This window comes from Amblyomma maculatum, chromosome 10, assembly GCF_055883805.1.
Source record: "Amblyomma maculatum isolate TAMU_Amacu chromosome 10, ASM5588380v1, whole genome shotgun sequence".
In the NCBI taxonomy this organism is placed as follows: Eukaryota; Metazoa; Arthropoda; class Arachnida; order Ixodida; family Ixodidae; genus Amblyomma; species Amblyomma maculatum.
Window position 1 is genome coordinate 17,647,180 of NC_139353.1, and position 19,488 is coordinate 17,666,667.

The window sequence follows — 19,488 nt, forward strand, 5'->3', positions numbered from 1 at the left end:
TGGCATTCTCAGCTGAGTACTGTACGGATATTTAGGCTTATATTACGGTAAGTGAGGCCTAATTTGAGTCTTCAGTAATACTGCGTGTGGAGATGGAGACGTCGAAAAGGACGGCATCTGATAGAAAGAGATAGATATGGTTAAAGTAGAGACGTCAGCCGGAACGTTCAGTATCTTACCTGTTACGTTGCACGGAGGAAGGGAAAGACAGGATAATTTTTTTTGATGAATTGCGATGTGTTGAGAATAGGTATGAAACACAAGTACTGTAATTTACATCAGAAGCGCGGCTTGTACCGCTCAAAAGTGGGAAAGTATCCGAATTGTCTGTAAAAACGTCCACTTCACCAGCCCAGATTCTAGTAGCGAATCTCCGAGAGAGACCTTTTGTTTAAATACTTCAAGGAAATGGCTAGTGTTTTCAGTTCGAGGGCATACACTGGGTACTCAACTAATACAAGCTCCACACTTACGTATGCCACAAACAAAACATTCCGGGGAGCCTACTTGTCCAACTGAATGTAAGCACCTATGCGCGAAAGCCACGTTTAAACGCTTCTATGGAAAATGTATGCATGATGGCGCAGTATTCCACGTGGAACAAAAAAGGACATTTTGTGACCGTTTCTTCAGAGATGAATGTTTCAGAAGTCTCATTGGGGGCAGAAAGCCGTCACATTCCTCATGCAGGCCAAAAGAAGACACATGGTTTCCACTCTTGAAAACGGAAGAACTGTTAGAAGGCCACTGTAGAAGGCGCTCTTTGCGTCAAGGCCACAGGATAATGTTTCGGTGCATCCCTGCACACTGAAACATTATCCTGTGGCCTTGGATACGCGAAGATGTAAGGAGCTCAGTGATGCTTAGTGCCATAAACTAGTAGGAAGTGCGGCGGAGGAAACTTTCAAAAATCTTTTATGAGAATTTGAGTTTGCGAATATACACCACTTTCAGGTGGCTCTCCACAAATGTGGCAAGCTGGTTTTCGAAGGGGTACAAGATTAGCAGCGGCTGTAGAATTATGGCCGAGCGGAACCAGACAGTTGTCTTCATAGCGGGTATGACCATGGCTGCAGTCGATGTTTGTAGTGACACAGATCGGTCAGTGTATCATCATTATCATCATCCGCCGGACTGCACCCACTACAGGGCTAAGACCTCTCCCATATTCCTCCAATTAACCCGGTCCTGTGCTAGCTGTATCCACTTGACACCTACAACGTAACCTCATCCGTCCACCTCACGTTCTGCCGCCCCTTCTACGACTACACCCACTACAGGGCTAAGGCCTCTCCCATATTCTTCCAATTAACCCGGCCCTGTGCTAGCTGTATCTACTTGACCCCTACAACTTGACCTCATTCGCCCACATAACTTTCTGCCGCCCCTTCTACGCTTTCCTTCCCTTGGAATCAATTTTAACGCGAATACAAACCTGGTATTCTGACGAGTACGACAGAGTAAGTTCCTGTAGCGAACTAATTGGTAACATGAATTTTTTCAGTATCCCGGGAACACGCAGGGGTATCGAAAGTTTATCCATCAACCATGCTGGTTGGGCGAGATAAATGAGGGCATAATCTCATGGTGGTTGTGGCTGACGGCAGCGGAGTGCAGTTAAAAAACTACTGTCCGGCCGGTCATTCAGAATTTTCGTCAATGGGTGACAACGATGGCTTGCCAGTATGTGTAACTACACAAAATGTGTTTCACGTGATAAATAGGCCTAATTCGGACCAGGAAGTGGCTTTGCAATTCTGCCTTTGTTAGAGGTGCATTGTTGCAAGGCGAGGTATAATACGAACACCTGCGCTTCTAGCTGTCTAAAGTCAGCAAGCTGGAAATTCCAATATTAGAGAGTACTGGGAGGGCGCCCCGAATGCAGCCTGTGACCAGCATTGTAAGTAGTAGTTGATACTTGCTACAAAGCGAAGAACTCGGCAAAAATCGGTATGTTTTTTCTTCTTCATATTGATAGCTTCGAACATGATAGCGTTCAATAAATATTCTCAAGAATTTGTAGTTGGAGACATGTGGATTCAAAACTCTTTGAAGCGTTATCGGGAGACAGCTGACACATTTGCACTCAACTGTCATAACTGTTGCTAAGAGCCAACCTTGATGTCGGGATAAGCTGATATCGATGGCAAAGCACGCTGAAATCTTTTACAACGTCGAGGGATCTGTCGTAGCAGGTGCTCATTACTCATGTCAGGATATGCACTATTGTGGGTGATGGTTGGGTGTACACTGACCACAACAATTAGCGAAATCTTAAATAAAGCTGGGCTGCGCAAGTCTACCTGTGGAACGTCAATGGGTACGATGGCGAACAGTCTCTCCATGAGCCGTAGTCATGCAAACTGAGCTGCTTCTGAAGTATCTCATAATGTAGAGGGGCATCCGGCCGCCGGCGCCCAATGCGTCCAGTTCATCAAGAATGGGGTCATGAGAAACGTTTTCGCAAACCCCTTCACATCCGAAGTCCAGCGTGGAAGACTGAGGGCTTAGCACGCGACGAAGCGGACTACCGAGATTGCGCTGTGGTTAAACACACCAGCCAGTGCAGGCAATCTCTCAATTGTCCTTGGTTCAAAGCCAACTGGGCGCAAGGTTTTCATGAGTAGCTGCTCGAAGAAGCCTTAATAGACACCTCGGAGGAATTCATGGATGCAGGTAGTAGTCACGCTATAGAAACATTGTTGTTTGTATAGAACTCGGATTTGTTATTTGTTACGAGATATGGTTTCTACTGATCTAAATATTTGCAGGCTTGCTTTTGCTGATACTAGGTACACTTTAAAAGTAACTGATGTCATGTTCGAAGTGGCAGCCAGAGATGACAGTGACGTTGCCACATTCAGAAGCGATAAATTTGCAAATTTATATTATATTCATCGTCGCTAGGATTCTACACCATCATGTAAAGCTACTTTTTACACTTCACAATCATATGGATGCATATTTTTGCTGAAGTTCAGTTTTCAGGTTTATGACAATGTACCGTCTTTGCCAAAAGTAACCAGGCTGCGCGTTTTGTTTCTCACGTGTATTCCGAAGCCAACATGAATTCCCAGAGCATCACAACTTGTTAAGAAGTGAGGACAAAAGCTCGCCTTTGCTTTGCACAGATTTACAACATCACAAGTGGTACAATTTCTCTACTACCCGACTGAGAAGCGGAACACGCAGCCTGGTTCCGATTCTCAGTCGGGACCAGGCTGCGTCCCGACTGAGAATAAAAAGCTTCGTTAAGTACTGAGTACGTAACGAAGCTTTTTATTCTCAGCTGGAAAAAGAGAGTCCAAGGCTCACCAGATTCCGCTTCTTCCTCTTTTCTTCCACCTCTTTTTTCTTCTCATCGCTTCCGAACCGTAGCACGTTACAATATGTCAAGAGGATCCATAATATCTGAAAACGTATTCGCACTAAGCGGCATGTCATAAATGGGAAAACATTTGCGCCGATGTAGAAAGCAGCAACTAAATTTTGCGCATCTTTCGTTCAGCATGAGCCGATGAAGGCACAATTTTCGTAATGTATTAGCTGCAGTACTTGCTTTACAATATTTTTATGCAGCCCAACACGAATGCACAACTGGTATCGTAAAAGTTATGCGTTATAGAGAAGTAATAACATAAAAATTAAGACAGTTTTAGCATAGTCAAACACGGTATTCGGCGAAAGCTTCACAGCATAGTCACGCTTGGCAGAACCCTTTCGTGGCCTGATTCAACTGACATCGGTACGACGCGCTAAGTGCAGCTTCATCGCCACTGGCGGATATGGAGACGTGCGGTTGCTTCTTGTCCTTATGTACATCGACTGACGTCATGGCTGTTACCATCACGCGATGGCGCGACACGACGTCGCCTACGTGATTAATCACCTGCTCCACCCCCTTCCAGTCTCCTCAGCTACAACTTTGAAAGGTCAAGTGCCACCTAAAGTTTGAAGGGTCAATGTCATGACTTTGTGGTGCGAAACAGAGGTGGTCCACACGGTTACCCTTCAAGCGGTCGGATGTTTAGAGGAAATGAAGCCACAGTGTATTATAGCCACACTTTGTCCTGTGGCTCTTTAAAAGCTTGGTCACGCTGACAATGTGATTGTAGGAAAGGCAAAGTATTTATCACATTTTTATGTGTAAACCAGAACGACATAGCAACAGTTTGTCCTCCTGCTCCTTCAAGGTTAAATGAAGGTCAAATTGAAGCCCACGCGAAGACAGGCTCTACATAGTGTACTGGACCTTTCGTTTCAACAAGAAATAATTGTTGCGGGTCAACTGTCCTTGATCACATTCATATCCCGGTAATCTACTTTATGGATACAGTATGCCTTGCAAAGATAAATAACTCATATGGAATGCCATGGGCATATACGTGGAAATAAATCCATGAGTTCGTATGTGATTCTATCCCATACATCCCATGATTAGTCCTATAAAACCCCGGCCCCTCAGTCACCAACGGCGGTCAGACCTGTAACGCAGCGGGGGTGCTAAGAATCTCTGGCTCCGCTCGACATGCCACCATAGGAAACTGACCCTGGCAACTTTTAGCGCTAGAACACTAGGTAGTGAAGCTAGTTTAGCAGTGATGTTAGAAGAACTAGAGGGTTTGAAATGGAATGCCATAGGGCTTAGTGAGGTTAGGAGGACAAATGAGGCATATATTGTACTGAAGGACGGGCATGTACTGTTTTATCGAGGTTTAACGGAAAAGCGAGAACTAGGGGTAGGTTTTCTTGTCAATAAGTATATAGCTGGTAATATAGATGAACTCTAGAGCATTAATGAGAGGGTGGCAGGCCTCGTAATTAAGCTTAATAAGCGGTATAATCTGAAAGTTGTACAGGCCTACGCATCGACATGTAGTTATGATGACCAGGCAGTCGAAAACTTCTATGAAGATGTAGAATTGGCAACGCGGAAAGGAAAGATGGAGTATACTGTACTAATGGGCGACTTCAATTCCAAGGTAGGGAAAAAGCAGGCAGGAGATCAGGCAGTGGGTGATTATGGCATTGGTTCTATAGGAATAGCAGAGGGGAGTTATTAGCTGAGTTTACAGAGCGCAATAATTTAAAAATTATGAACACCTTCTTCAGCAAGCAGAAGAACCGGAAGTGGACATGAAAAAGCCCTAACGGGGAGACTAAAAATGAAATGGACTTCATAATGTGTCCTAACCCCGCCGTTGTGCAGGACGTAGAGGTAATCGGGAAAGTGCGATGCAGTGACCATAGGATGGTAAGGTCTCGAATTAGTCTAAATCTGAAAAGGGAACGAAACAGATTAATAAGAAAGAAGTTCATCAACGAATTCGCCGTGAGGGGGGGGGGGGGGGAGAGTTCAGGATCTCACTACAGAATAGATATTTAGCTCTAACCGAGCATGACGACATTAGCCTTGAAGCAATGAACAATAATTTCCGAGATATCATTACTGAGTGCGCTGTAGAAGTAGGCGATAGAATAGTTAGAGAGGATACCGGTAAGCTGTCTAAGGAGATGACGGATTTGATTAAGAAACACCAAAGTATCAAAGTCTCCAATCCAACAGACCAGATAGAATTGGCAGAGATATCAAAGCTAATCAATAAGCGCAAATTGGCTGATATAAGGAAGTATAACATGGAGAAAATTGAGCATGCTGTAAAGAACGAGGGAAGCCTTAAAGCGGTGAAGGAGAAATTGGGCATAGGCAAAAATCAGATGTATGCGCTAAGGGACATGGCGCGCAACGTCATCACGAATATGAATAACATAGTCAAAGTAGCTGAGGAGTTCTATACTGATCTCTACAGGAGCCAAAGTAGTCAGGACCGTAATGAGATTGGTGGTAGGGAAAAACAGTCAGACGTTCCACCAGTGACGAAGGACGAGGTTAAGAAAGCAATAGAAACTATGAAAAGAAAGAAATCAGCTGGAGAGGATCAGATAACTATAGGTTTGTTGAAGTGCGAGGGGGATATCGTGCTAGAAAAACTGGCCACCCTGTATACGCAGTGCCTGGTGTCATAGGCGGTACCGGAAGCATGGAAGAACTCAAACATTACTTCATTCATAAGAAACGGGACGCTAAGGACCTTACAAATTACAGACCAATCAGCCTACTGTCTGTTACGCATAAGGTATTTACTAAGGTAATCGCTAATACAATCAGGACAACCTTAGACTGCAATCTAGCAAAAGATGAAGCAGGTTTTCTGAAACGGTGCTCTACTATCGATCATATCCATACCATCAATCAGGTGATAGAAAAATGCTCGGAATATAACCAGCCTTTATACATAGCATTCATTGATTACGAAAAAGCATTTGACTCAGTTGAAACCTCGGTGGTAATGCAGGCATTGCGAAATCATGGGGTAGACGAGCCGTACGTGAAAATCCTGGAAAATATATATACTGGCTGCACAGCAACCATAATTCTGCATAAAGAATGTAACACAATTTCCATAAAGGAAGGTGTTAGGCAAGGAGACACGATCTCCCCTGTACTATTCACAGCTTGCTTAGAGGAAGTATTCAGAGACTTGGAATGGGAGCAGTCAGGATAAGGGCAGACGGAGAATACCTCAGTAATCTGCGATTTGCTTATGACATTGCCTTGCTAAGTAACTCAGGAGATAAACTGCAAAGAATGATTGGTGACCTAGGTTAGGAAAAGTAGAAAATTAGGCTTGAAAATCAATATACAGAAGACTAAAGTAATATTCAATAGCCTCGGGAAGGAAGACCAGTTTACGTTAGGTAGCGAAGCAGTGTACGTAGTAGGCGAATATGTCTACTTCAGATAGGTAATAACCGCAGATCCGGGCCATGAAATGGAAATAACAAGAGGTTGGGATGGAGCGCATTTGGCAAGCACTCACAGATTATGACTAGCAGCGTACCGGTATCGCTCAAGAGGAAAGTATACAACACTTGCATCTTACCTGTACTGACCTATGGGGCTGAAGCGTGGATGCTAACCAAGAGGGTTCTACTTAAGTTGAGGACAACGCAGATGGCTATGGAACGAAAAATAGTAGGGGTAACGTTAAGAGATAGGAAGCGTGCAGAGTGGGTCAGAGAAATAACTCAAGTTGGTGACATTCTAGTGGAAATTAAGAAGAAACGGGCATGGGCAGGACATGTAGTGCGAAGAGAGGATAACCGATGGTCGTTTAGGGTAACAAACTGGATTCCAAGGGAAGGAAAGCGTAACAGGGGGCGGCAGAAAATTAGGTGGGCGGATGAGGTTAAGAAGTTCGCAGGGGTCAAGTGGATGTAGCTAGCATAGAAACGGATTAATTGGAGAAATATGGGAGAGGCCTTCACCCTGCAGTGGGTATATTCATGCTGATGATGATGATGATGTCTTAAAAGCTGGTTTCTGATCTCAACGTCCCACCTCATTGATCAAGTCTGAATTGGCAGCATGTGCCAATTTGGTTTTTATTGCATGCATTATGTGTTTCTGATTTAGCCGCGAAGTCGTATTTCCGCGCCTAACGGCCTTCTTTTCACCCCTGTGGTGAATTCGTTTTGTTCTCTCACACTAGACAGCCTTCTCAGAGAGAGTAGTCACCATATGCTGGATACTCTGGAAAAGGTTTTTGTAGAGGGGGCTAGAGCACAACGAGTTCATGGCAGCGTTAGTCTCTTCACTTATCAGTAGAGATATGGCAGCAAACAGTGAGGAACTGTCTCAGCGGTGAACACACCGTAGCTGGTAACCTTACCCTACAGAGAGTGCTTTTTGTGGACACGACTATAAGCACTGATAAAGAATGCCTTGGTGACACTGGATGAAAAATAGTAACAGAAGTCGTGAACCTGAATAGCATCAAGAAATGCAATTCGTTGGATTGCACCAGTCGTTCCAGACGAGTAGGGCGACATGTTGCACTGAATATACGCCAGTAAACAGCAATGTCAGCTACGCAGGTGGCTGCTTTGATGGAAACCACGTTTGCATGCGCCAACTGTGCATCAACATCTCTGCATTGATTTCTTCTAGCGTTGCGGTGGCTTAGTATCCGTATAGCTGTCCACTTCAAAATGAAAGTTAGGCAGAATCAACAATTTGCTGGTACAACCTTTATCAAAGGTATAGAGCCCAGGGGGTCTGCTTCTGAATCGTGTACATGCGTTGATTCAGCACCAGTGAACATCCTTCCCATTGGAGAGGGTAGGGCAAAAAATCTTCTTACCTCACGAGAGTCGGAACACTGGAAATGCATTGCAAGCCACACGAAGTGGCTGAGAAGCATACCCCCTGGGCTCTATAATTTTGACAAAGACTGTACGTATTGCTGGCATGTGCATTTATGCATAGGTAGTAGGAGCTAGGGAGTAATAAGTGCTACCTCTAAACGGCCGAAACCGTAAATACATTTTGCAATATTTACATTTTGGTATAGGTGACAAGAAGCGTATCTGTCTTTTTTACAGCACAATCCAATTAATTATTGCAAATGAAGGTCTTGTGCCATGAGCATTCATCCATTGTAAGCAGTTGAAAGGGCTTATTTTTTTTGCATTTCGCACTATAGAAAACAGCAGCAATACCTCTCAAAGTGGGAGTAAAATTTATTAAAAAAGGCACACTTAAAAAGAAAATTGCAAGGCTGTTTTCGAATTGAATTGTTCCTTATAGCAGTAATTACCTATCATTCCTAAGGGACTGAGGAGCATTAAACAACCGTGAAAACTTATGAGATCTAGCTACTCGCGATAATTGAATTCGAAACCTATATCACGCATCTCAAGGCCCCACCGCAGCGGGGAACCCCGGATTTCATATTCTTATATACAAAGCACAGGTATCTCTATGGTCTTGCAGTCGCATTTGTTTTAATAGTGCTCAATTTTCTAGCACGTTAAGGATAATTTTGCCTTACCGCCCTTATGGAACAGGCTGTTTATGTGCAAAGCATGAACGTGATGTTTGAAATCGTGTTCTGGTTTAAATGCCGATACATTAATGGTTTGCTTTCATTTGCAAGGTTTAGCGTGTCAAAGCGACTCAGGCCATGGGAGGCGCCGTCGTTGAGGGATTCGGAAATTTCGACCATCTGGAGTTCTTTAACGTGCACTGACATCGCACAGCACACGGGCGCCTTGCTTTTCGCCTCCACCAGAAAGCGGTCTTCGCGGCCTGGATTCAATTCCGCATTCTTAGGTTCACCAGTCGAGTGCTTTACGCACTGAGCAACAACGGCGGGCCCTGAACTGTTTATACTGAACGTGCAAAACAAATTATACGCAAGTTGTTTGCCGAGCGCTATTTCAGATAGAAAATATTGATTAAATAGGGAAATGCTTCTGTAAACGACTGAACGTTTTTCTTCGGTATTTAAGCATGAGTTGTCCTGAGTTAGAGCGACTGTGAATTTCTATATGTGCACAGTAACATTATGTAGTCTTTTCTGAAGTGTTGCAACTATATGATTTGGAATATTCTGATCAAGAACGTTGTCGGAGATCTTTCTCATGATCGTAATAGATGCTGCTTTGAGATTGTCACTTTTTCATAAACTATCAACACCCGTAAAAATAACAAGCAAGTCCGAAAACATAACGGTCAGACGAAACCGGACACAATAGCAGTTGCTGCCTTTTTGGTATATTTAAGACTGTACCACCATACATAACGTAAAATTATTACCTATAAAAGGATCACCTCGATTTTTCTTTTTTGCAGACTGGCATGGTTACAGAGAACATGAGAATCAAGCCGGTGCCTGTTAGTGCGAGGTCTTTGTATCTGGCTGGCGCACATCAGCTTGAAGTCATTGACATGAAAAAAGTGGATGACAATTCAGGTATGGAAAGACACCTAACAACGCCTCCCCGCTCTCCCGATAAATACTTCTGCTCCAAATTGAAGCGATTGATGTTAACTTTGCATTTTGAATGTTGGAGGTATTGGTGAATTGCTGACCTATCCGTCACAAGTCAGAGTCTTTTATTTCTATCTGCAGAAAGCATGCGCTAGTCACAATAGCAAGCTTGCTTGCCTTGGTATTTCGAGCGGACAAAGTGCCACTGCGGAATGTCTAAATATAGAATCATAAAGCAGCCTTGACAGTCTCAGGCTAGGAGTATGTGAAATATGAAGCGTTCAGTTCAAAGTTATTACTAGTTTTTGCTGTTCACGCCGTTGCAGCATTCATGAAAAAGTAGATTTATTATGAGAATTCGCATCGTACACTTTTTAGTAGTATAGCGAAAAAAATCTGCTCGGATTTCTTTAAATGCAAATGCTACCAAAACGCAATCATCGCACATCTATTGAAGTCTGTTGTTTAGAGTAATACCAAAAATGAATAAAAAAATGTGTAGTAAAATATCTGAATATCACAAAAAAAGGTATGATTTACATTAGATAACGGGTTGTACCCGCTCTTTGCGAACAATCTTACTGTAGTTGGAGAGATCCAGGAATCGCCGCGTTTTATCACCGAGGTCAAAAATGTTCAGGTCTATAGACGATCTACAAAAATGACGTGTCGGAATATTCGGAAATCGCATGAAGAACGAAAGAACAAAAAGAGCATAGAGGAACAGCATTAATGAGACGTACGCAAATTACGAGTATCGATAGAAAATGTTTTTCAGAGGTAAATTTTTCAGAAGACATTAAGAAAATATGGTAAATGAACGTATACTGTTCGCGATCGCTGAAACTCCGTGCAATCTGATCGCAATGAAAGGGAACGTAACAACTACAAAACGGACGCAAAAAAAAAAAAAAAAGGAACTGATGAGAACCCACAGAGTAAAGAGCTGAAACACAAGAATAGCCGGTAAAACTATTAAATCACTATCAAAGAGGCGGGGAATCAATTATGTTTCAAAAGGCCCAAGAGGGAATAAAAACAGGACAGAAAGGATGGTTCCAACGCATTAAAGGTATGGACGTGTGAATCAATCAAACGTAAATGAGGATATGCAAAAGGACACTTTCGTGGTTGCGTCTAGTATTCACGCTTTTCCTTAAATATATTAATGGGAAGTTTGCATTATATTGGTGGCGTGCTGAAAGCCGGTGATTGATACGCTCTGCCTCAATAATATATTGCATCTTCTACCAATGACAGCACACCAATCAAAATAATTTATTTCATTCTGCATATCTGCGAAAGGGCTAGGTAGGAGGGAATTAGATTTCCGTGTCAAATCTCGTTCAGAAAAAAAGAAAAAAAAAACGGGAAGTGAGGCGTTTTGAGTTCATGTGGATTCGATTGGTTTAAAGATGAGTTTACACACGGCTTTGAAGGCTCGAAAAAATATAACTGTCTACTACGTAAGATAGGCTTATATATGATATGCAAAAAGGAAAGTAATTCGAGAAAGAGTTAAATGACATGTGCTCGCTATATCATGCAAATCTTGAGACATGTGTAGCCGCACTTCAGTGTCTCGAACAGAGAATTACAACTCGCGTTTTGTGTAGCCTATCATCCTCCGTTATCCGTTACGGTTGTTAGAAATTATGTTTTCTCATTAATGCTTTCTAACATTCGTTGACTAGGGCTGATATCTGTGTTACAATCCACTCGACCTCTATACATTTAGTCTTTATTTGGAGCAAATTATAACTTTATGGTTTGTGGGAATTAACGTCTCAAAGCTACCCAGGCCGTGAGAGGACTCCGAAATTTCGACCACCTGTGGTTTTTTAACGTGCATGTCATTGCACAGCAGACGGACGCTTTGCTTTTCGCCTCCATCGAAAAGCGACCGCCGAGGCCGGAATTGTATCCCGCATCCTTGGGAACAGTATTCGAGCGCCGTAACCACTGTGCGACCCCGGCATGGGAAAGTATAACTGTAAACGCTACGCTTAGTGTCACGCGTTCATGTGAATTCAGGATAAGCAGTGGGTTTGACCGCTTGTAGGGTGCAGGAACCTGGAGCAAGTAAGTATTATTGCCTGCTTGAACAAGTTTTAATATTTGTTTATATACCTAACTTGTTGAGCACGCATGCATTACCATATGCACATATCAATTCACCCATGTCCTCACGACACTCATGCGTCATGTATTTCACGAGCCAAAGACGGGAGCGGGGCATGCGCTATGAAAAACAGTGCATATATCTCTATTCTCTAGACGGTGTGCTCCATTCCAAAAGCCTTTCCATTATATCCTGTTTGTCTCGAGGTCATTCTTTGGGCTACTTAGGTTCACCGAAATGATAGTCGTAGCTGGCGATATGCTCTGATGAGCAATGACAACCGTTCTTGGTGTGCAAAGTTTTATCAGAGATAGTGATGATAAACTTCATCCCGCGGGATTTTATGTCGTGAAGGCTTGCAGCACAAAACACAATACGCGAAGCCGAGCAGAAATGAAGTTAATAGGTGAAAGTAGAAAAATCTGGTGAGCAATGTTACTAAGAAGGTATGTAGGAGCCTGGAAAATATAAAGATTTGTGCAAATATTTATGTAAATGAAAATCATGCTCCGATGGGGATTGCGGAGAATTTCGATATACTCCCTGTGCGCCCATAGACTACCCCACTGTAAAAAAGAATGCTTGCTGTCTTAGGTTTTTATCTGTCAGTCTTAACAGCAACAGGTGGACAGAGGCTGCGGGGCCACTGCACTTTTGGCAAAGCTCCTTCACGGTGTTTGAAGCAGCTTCGTTTAAAGACCAGAACACACTCTAGAGCATGGGCAAGAGGACAGTCACGCTGGAACTCAACCAAAATTTTTTCGGTCATTCGACACGACAGCGCATGTGTATCTATATTTGCTATACACTTTTTTTTTTCGTATATACATGCCTTTAATTTTATAACCCTCTAGTTTTCCGGGCTTTCTGTTTTTGTTTTCCATCATTTTTTTAGTTGATCTATGTCACAACAGCAGAGGTAAACTGGCTTGAATTGACAGAGAAACTGAATTATAGCACCAGTCATAGCCATGCTGTTATCGCCAATGAATTGGAAGCATTACCGGGCTCTGCTAAGGCACCTACTCGCACCCCGATTAAGAATGCATTTTTCACTGGTGCATTGCACTTTAAGGACATCCGCACACACTAATGTATGTGCGGATGTACGGACAAATGTTAGCACGCATTTAGAGATGAAAATGTAGCCGTAAAATGCATTTCTTTGTCAACGGTATATTACAGTGATGATGAGTTCTGCCGTGGGTTCTGCCGTCCTCACAAATAAACAAGAGTTCACCATGTGCGCTAGCTGACCTTGCGTGCTTGTCCATTGCAATAAAATCATACCTTCTTGGACGGGCAGTCGCTTCAGCGCAAAAAATATCGCGATGTTAACCAAACTGAAAGCAGTGTTCTATTTGTAATTGTGGAGGAAGTCCATGTCCTCGTATGGGATTTATTCCAATGAGTATTGCATGAACAATTTTGAATGTGCCGGAACGAACATTAATGCAATCTATTCCGGACTGATTATTCTGCAGAGAATCGCACAGAGCTACGTATACCAGCATCAGCCTTCGTCGGTAAGTGACCGGATTTGTGTCGTCGCGAAGGAAGTGGAATGTCATCTGGGGCCAAGGACGTGTTAATAAAGTTGAACGGAAAAGTGTTAGCGTTTCTGTGCTTAAGCATTATATAGTCTGTGGCTCTGTGCATTATTCGTAGTGACAGAGGGTATTGCCACTTTTCATTGCGCAAAATGTGAGGAGAATTCGGCCTGATAAATTACGATATATATCTGGTCTTGTATACGGTTCATCACTACTCTGATATTGAGCAAATAAGGCGCTTAAATTTTCGCTTGGCGCAAACAATTTGTGTGTATGTCGTCCTGTTAGTAGCAAACGTTCTTCTCTTATATGACTTAAGTTTGCTAGAATGAATCTCAAATCTGTTCTTTCTTGATGGGTTTCGATAACTTGCGTCTCTTTCGTAGCCACAAAGCTTAGCTTCGCAACGAACTCAAACCAAGTAATTGGGGTGAACGACCTGTCATTGCTTCCTATGCACTTAAGAAATTACCTTTTCGATCTCCTTTGTACTTATATTGTTCATACCATCCGAACGATACCAACTACTACTGCTTCAAAATACAAGCTGAGAAGCAGCGCCAGTTTAAAATATGAAGGGTTTATCTATGTGAGCACGCCAAGAAATATTAGGCACGATAACGCCTTCTTTAGCAGCAACGCACGCGAAAATTATGAGAGGAAATTCTATTATTTGAAGAAATTGAGGCTTCTGAAATAAGACGAAATAATTTGCAGTCAGATGGAAACAGATTGTAGGAACCAAAAAGTACTATCTTAGCAATGTGAGCAAGAACACGCGAGCGCGTGGCTATAGCCTCAAAACCCACTTGGGATGATACGCTGCGGCCGCTGCAGGGAACGAAGTGGAAACGTCGACGTGGTTCTGCTAATTGCTGGCACACCCGCCGTGATAGAATTGCTGCGACATGGCAGCTGGTGGCGATGCACCGACCGCTAGCGGTGATAATGCGGTAATTGGAGCGCAGATCGCGGACCGTACTGTGTGAATTGTTCTTCGCCAAATATCGCTGTTAACTTTTTTTTTTCTATGTGGATGTATGTGTGTCAAGCATGCTGCAACGAACATTTTCTGGCCTACCTTTTAAACAGCCCAAATAGAAAAAAGAGAAAAAGTTTACTAGCGGTATTTGGCGCAGAACTACAGACACCACGGTACGCGATCTGCGCTCCATATTCGTCTTATCATCGCTAGCGGCTGATGCCTCGCAATAAGCTGACCTTTCCTAACAATGCTAGCAAGGCGGGTGCGTCAACAGCTAGCGGATATGCGGCACCCTTTCCATTTTATTTTTTGCAGCAGGTTTTGATACGTTTTGCCACGCTCTCGCATGTTACTGCTTATATTGCTCATGAAAGTAGTACATTAACGCACTGTACACTAACATTAGAAGAAAGCACTCCAAATCAAAACAAAAACTTAGTAGCCATGAGTGAAGACTGTTTCTCATTGCACACAGGCTGGACCGCTATTCCTTTCATATAACAAACGCCGTCAGGTGGCATGGCAATCATACGGTTATTGAAGAAAACTCAACAAGGGTTGACTAGGAAGCCTGAGCTCGCAAACTAATGTTTTTACACGGAGACTTAATGTCTTCGTCTATTGCTGAAATGTTAGCTTGCGCGCGGCGGCTCCCACCACAACCCTTGTGCAGGTTTGTTTGATACTGTCAACACATCATTTTGCCATTCTAGCTAAAGTGCACAATTAAGTCAAGCACCTCCTATCAATACATCAGAAAAGTGGCACTCTTTAGTCCGCAGTAAGTGACTTTCGATGTGGTAAATCTGTTATGACGTGTCAGGTGAATAAAATTACTGGCTCAAAAAAAAAAAAAAAAAAGCCACCACAGGGAACAGACGTAAGTAACCTGTAATGCTATGCCCTATTCAACGATTGATTCTGGTAATGCTTTTTGAGGAAGTACCGGGTATTGATAGTCAGTCTCCTAGTCCTGATAAGGCTAGAGTTGTAGGTGCAGCATAATGGCTCTGAGGCGATCACATACCATGATATCTAGCTAGACTCACCAAAGAGCTATTTGAGAATTCTGCAGTTATATATGATATAAGTGGCAAGATAGACAACATACATCATTAAGGAGAGTTTGGAAGAGCCGCAAACATTACAAGAGGTACAAACGTGGAGGTCGCCATTATAATTAACTGCGGTAATGTCGACAAGGTAATCCAAATGTTCTGTAAATATGCGAAATCGCCAATTATTATATAGAAATGAAATACGCACTGGCGTCCGGCGAATTCAGCATGAAGACGGCAACTACGCGGAAGTGGAAGTGGAGCTTATGCTCATGAAACGGCAGGTAAACGTTTGCTCTGGAGCTTGCAGAATGAGACAGCCAGCTTATCATGAGTATTTCTTTCAGAGAGCGAGTGAACCTGAAGGGAGTAGTACAAGAATTGCTTTAAAAGGTGTGGAGAAGTGTATGTAGAAAATGATGTCTTTAACCAGGTAATAATTGTGCACAGAACGTAGTAAAGTAATAAGAGAGGATGTCGTCAACGAGCTAGCATTGAGGAAGTGTGGAGGAATACGGATCTTTCAGTACAACATACATTCAGCTTTAGCGGGATGATGGTCGTATAATAAAAATGTAATAAGGTCATATTATATCTTAGCATTCGCAGTAGGAATAAAAGCGGTGCGGTTGCTAGAGAGAATAGTGACAAGTCAATTAGGAAATAAACACTTGAGTAAGAAGCTACAAAATATGAAAGGATTTAATGCTATCGAAATTAAACTGCTGGCAGATCTGGTAAAAGCACTGAACGGGTTAGAAAATGCCTAAAAAGCAGGTTACATGAAGAAGCTAGGAAAAATATACAAAAGAGGTAGTTTAAAAGTTATGTACACAAAATTATTCAATGTAAAAAGAACTTTGTTCAATGTAAAAAGAACTTTGAAGGAGGGCAGTGTCAATGGGAATATAAATAACATGCGTAAAAGAACCGGAACATTTTACATAGCTCTACAATAGACTGAATAAATAAGATGATAATAAGGCAAGGTTTATACAATTCGGTATTTGTCATTGTAAAAACAGAAGTACGGAAAGTTTTATACAGAATGGAAAGGCGAATAAAGGCTAAGGGAAGTCAAGTTACGTGCGAATTTGTTTAAGAATGGTGAACATATTACACTAAGAAGACTTTCTGGCCTCTGTAAGCAGTGTCTGATGGCCGAGAACATAACAGGTCTTGGAAAGACTCTAAAATAAATTTCAGGATGACAATAGTGAATAGCGACTAAGCGATTGAGAAATCAAGCAAGGATAAGCTTTTTTGTCCTTTAATTGTGGTGCCTTGTTTACTCAACCCGAGGCCGCTACTCGACAAACGAAGGTCAGGAACGAACCTTTTTCGAGTGCAAGCTCGAAGAAAAACTTGTTTGAGGCCTAATTCTCCTAAACCTAGTTATACAAAGAGCAAGCATGTTCTTGCTGACGACGTTGCAAAGTCCTCTCCGTAGCGTTTCAGATGGCCCAGCTTCGCTCGGATCCCTGACGAACCGCGATCTGCGTAGGAGAGCTGCGCTCCTCTTTAAACCACAGCCTAGCGCGCGACGAATCACGTAGTCTGACAGCAGGAGAGCGCATGCGCGGTGGCTCCGGCATGGCGGCGGAGAGGGCACATGTGCCGGCGGCGGAACCACCGCGGCGAATAACGCGTCTAGTCACATGGTCGAGCCAGCGTAGCTCCGGAGCACCTGAACATCTCATTGAAGGTCAGCTGCTAGCAGACGCTGACCTTGGCTCGAAGGTATTCAAAATAAGATAGTTTAGCACAACTAAGAAGCGCAATTGCCATCTTTTGTCGTGAAAATGGACCCAATCACTGGTTATCATGGTCGCTAGTCTACATGTCGCTCTCTTCCTGACAGATTCTTTAATAATGTGTTTCATGAACTGGGCTAGAAAGGCAGGCCTCTTGGAACGAGTGTAGGAGCTAACCTTTCTGAGATGTCACTCGAAGCAGTGGACAAACAGCTTGTTGCTATTTCTAAGTGAATTGTCGTTTTTAAATGAGCTAGTCTACAAAATACGTTCCTGACGATAATTAAAAGGCTTCCTGATACAGATGTAGACTCACCAAGATACTTTGTTGGGCGAGTTGGTACTTATTCATTATTAATATAAACAGCGCGAACACGAAGACAAGGGACAAGAAACAAGAAAGCCACAGTACTGTGGCTTTCTTGTTTCTTGTCCCTTGTCTTCGTGTTCGCGCTGTTTATATTAATAATGAAGATGTAGACTCAGTAGCTAACTTATCATGCCGTCAGGTTTGATCGCGATGTATGTGCGACCTTTGGCGAGCACAGCATTCACTCGGCTGGCAACGTGTCCAAGGGATAACCAAGTACAAAGTGGAAGAAAAAAACAACGTGCCGATGGTGGGAACCGAACCCACGACCTCCGTATACAGACAAAATTAATACCCAAGAAAGTAGCAGGGGGGCAGCGGCCGATGTAGCTCAGTTGGAAGAGCACCGGACGCGATATTCGGAGGTCGTGGGTTCGGTTCCCACCATCGGCACGTTGTTTTTTATTCTACTTCGCGTGAATTTCCTTTCCCTTAAACAGATTGCATTACTAATTTATGTGCTTATCAAAGTAAAAATTAAAACAAAAAGATAAAGTACAATCCCCAATGCTTTCCTTGGCCTCGCCGACTGTTGGCTTCTTTCCTTCATGTATTATAACGAGCACCCTCATTTCCCTTTCATTTATCTGCTCGTAGCTTACGGGGGTCTCGGTTCTGGCAGTCTTGAAGCCATAGGTAGCGTAAGAGGGTTCTAGCACAGCTGTCGCCCTCGCTCTTGATCACGTTCTACGTGACGCTGGCGGTAACACAGGACGTTCCACGTCCGCCGCTGTGGTTGAGGGTGGCGCTGGTGAACACTCTCAAGGTGAACACACTCGCTGGTGAACACTCTCTTAAAAGAAGAAGGTATCGGTTATGAGATAATAGAGCTCCTACAGGAAATATACCGGGATAACAAAGTAGAAATTACGTGGGAAGGGATAAGAAGTACGGAGGATGTCAAAGTATGCAAAGGATTAAGACAAGGCTCTATCACCGGTGCTGTTCATGCTTTATATGATAAACCTGGAACGGAGGATACAAGACAGTAATCTAGGTTTTAACCTGTCATACAGATTAGGTGGAAAGGCGGTAGAGCAGCGCCTCCCCGGTTTGATGTATTCAGACGATATTGTGCTGCTAGCTGAGAGTCTGGAAGAATTTCAAACTCTAGTTAAGTATTGCGGAGACGAAGGGGACGCTCTAGGCTTCAGTTTCAGCGCAGGTAAGTCGGGTCTGATGATTTTCAACGGCTCAACTGATCAGGGTCTTAAAATTCAAGGCCTTGAAATACCTAGAGTAGCAGAATATAAATATTTGGGGGTATGGGTAAACGAAGGATTGGCATACATTGGAAAGCATGAGCAATCACTTAAGGCCAAAGGGCGAAGGAATGCCGGGATAATGAAGCATAAGGCATTGTGGGGATACAATAGGTATGAGGTATTGAGGGGTATTTGGAAAGGAATTATGGTGCCCGGACTTACTTTCGGAAATGCGGTTTTGTGCCTAAAATCAGAGGTACAGTCGACATTAGAAACAAATCAGAGATCCGTTGGACGATTAGCACTAGGTGCCCACGGCAAAACTACAAATGAGGCGGTACAGGGAGATATGGGCTGGGCATCTTTCGAAGTACGGGAAGCTCAGAGTAAAATATTATATGAGGAACGCCTGAGGAAATTGGACAGTAACAGATGGGCAGCTAAGGTATTTAAATACCTGTACCTAAACAGCGTTGACTCACAATGGAGGAAAAGAACTAGGAAACTAACTAGTAAGTATGCTAGTAACAAGGACGGAGAAATAAAGAGCATTAAGCAACAGGTGAAAAACACAGAAGGTAAAAATTGGATAAATTCGATGAAAA

General features: G+C 43.1%; 1 protein-coding gene across 1 annotated transcript in view; it reads left to right on the forward strand.

The window, feature by feature from the left end:
* LOC146175698 (uncharacterized) overlaps positions 1-19,488 on the forward strand; it is a 66,056-nt gene that overhangs the window by 25,539 nt on the left and 21,029 nt on the right. Inside the window, exons 5-6 of the mRNA XM_084581185.1 lie at positions 9,698-9,818; positions 13,443-13,484. Of these exons, the coding sequence (XP_084437311.1) occupies positions 9,698-9,818; positions 13,443-13,484 (163 nt within the window). The remainder of the gene's footprint in view (positions 1-9,697; positions 9,819-13,442; positions 13,485-19,488) is intronic.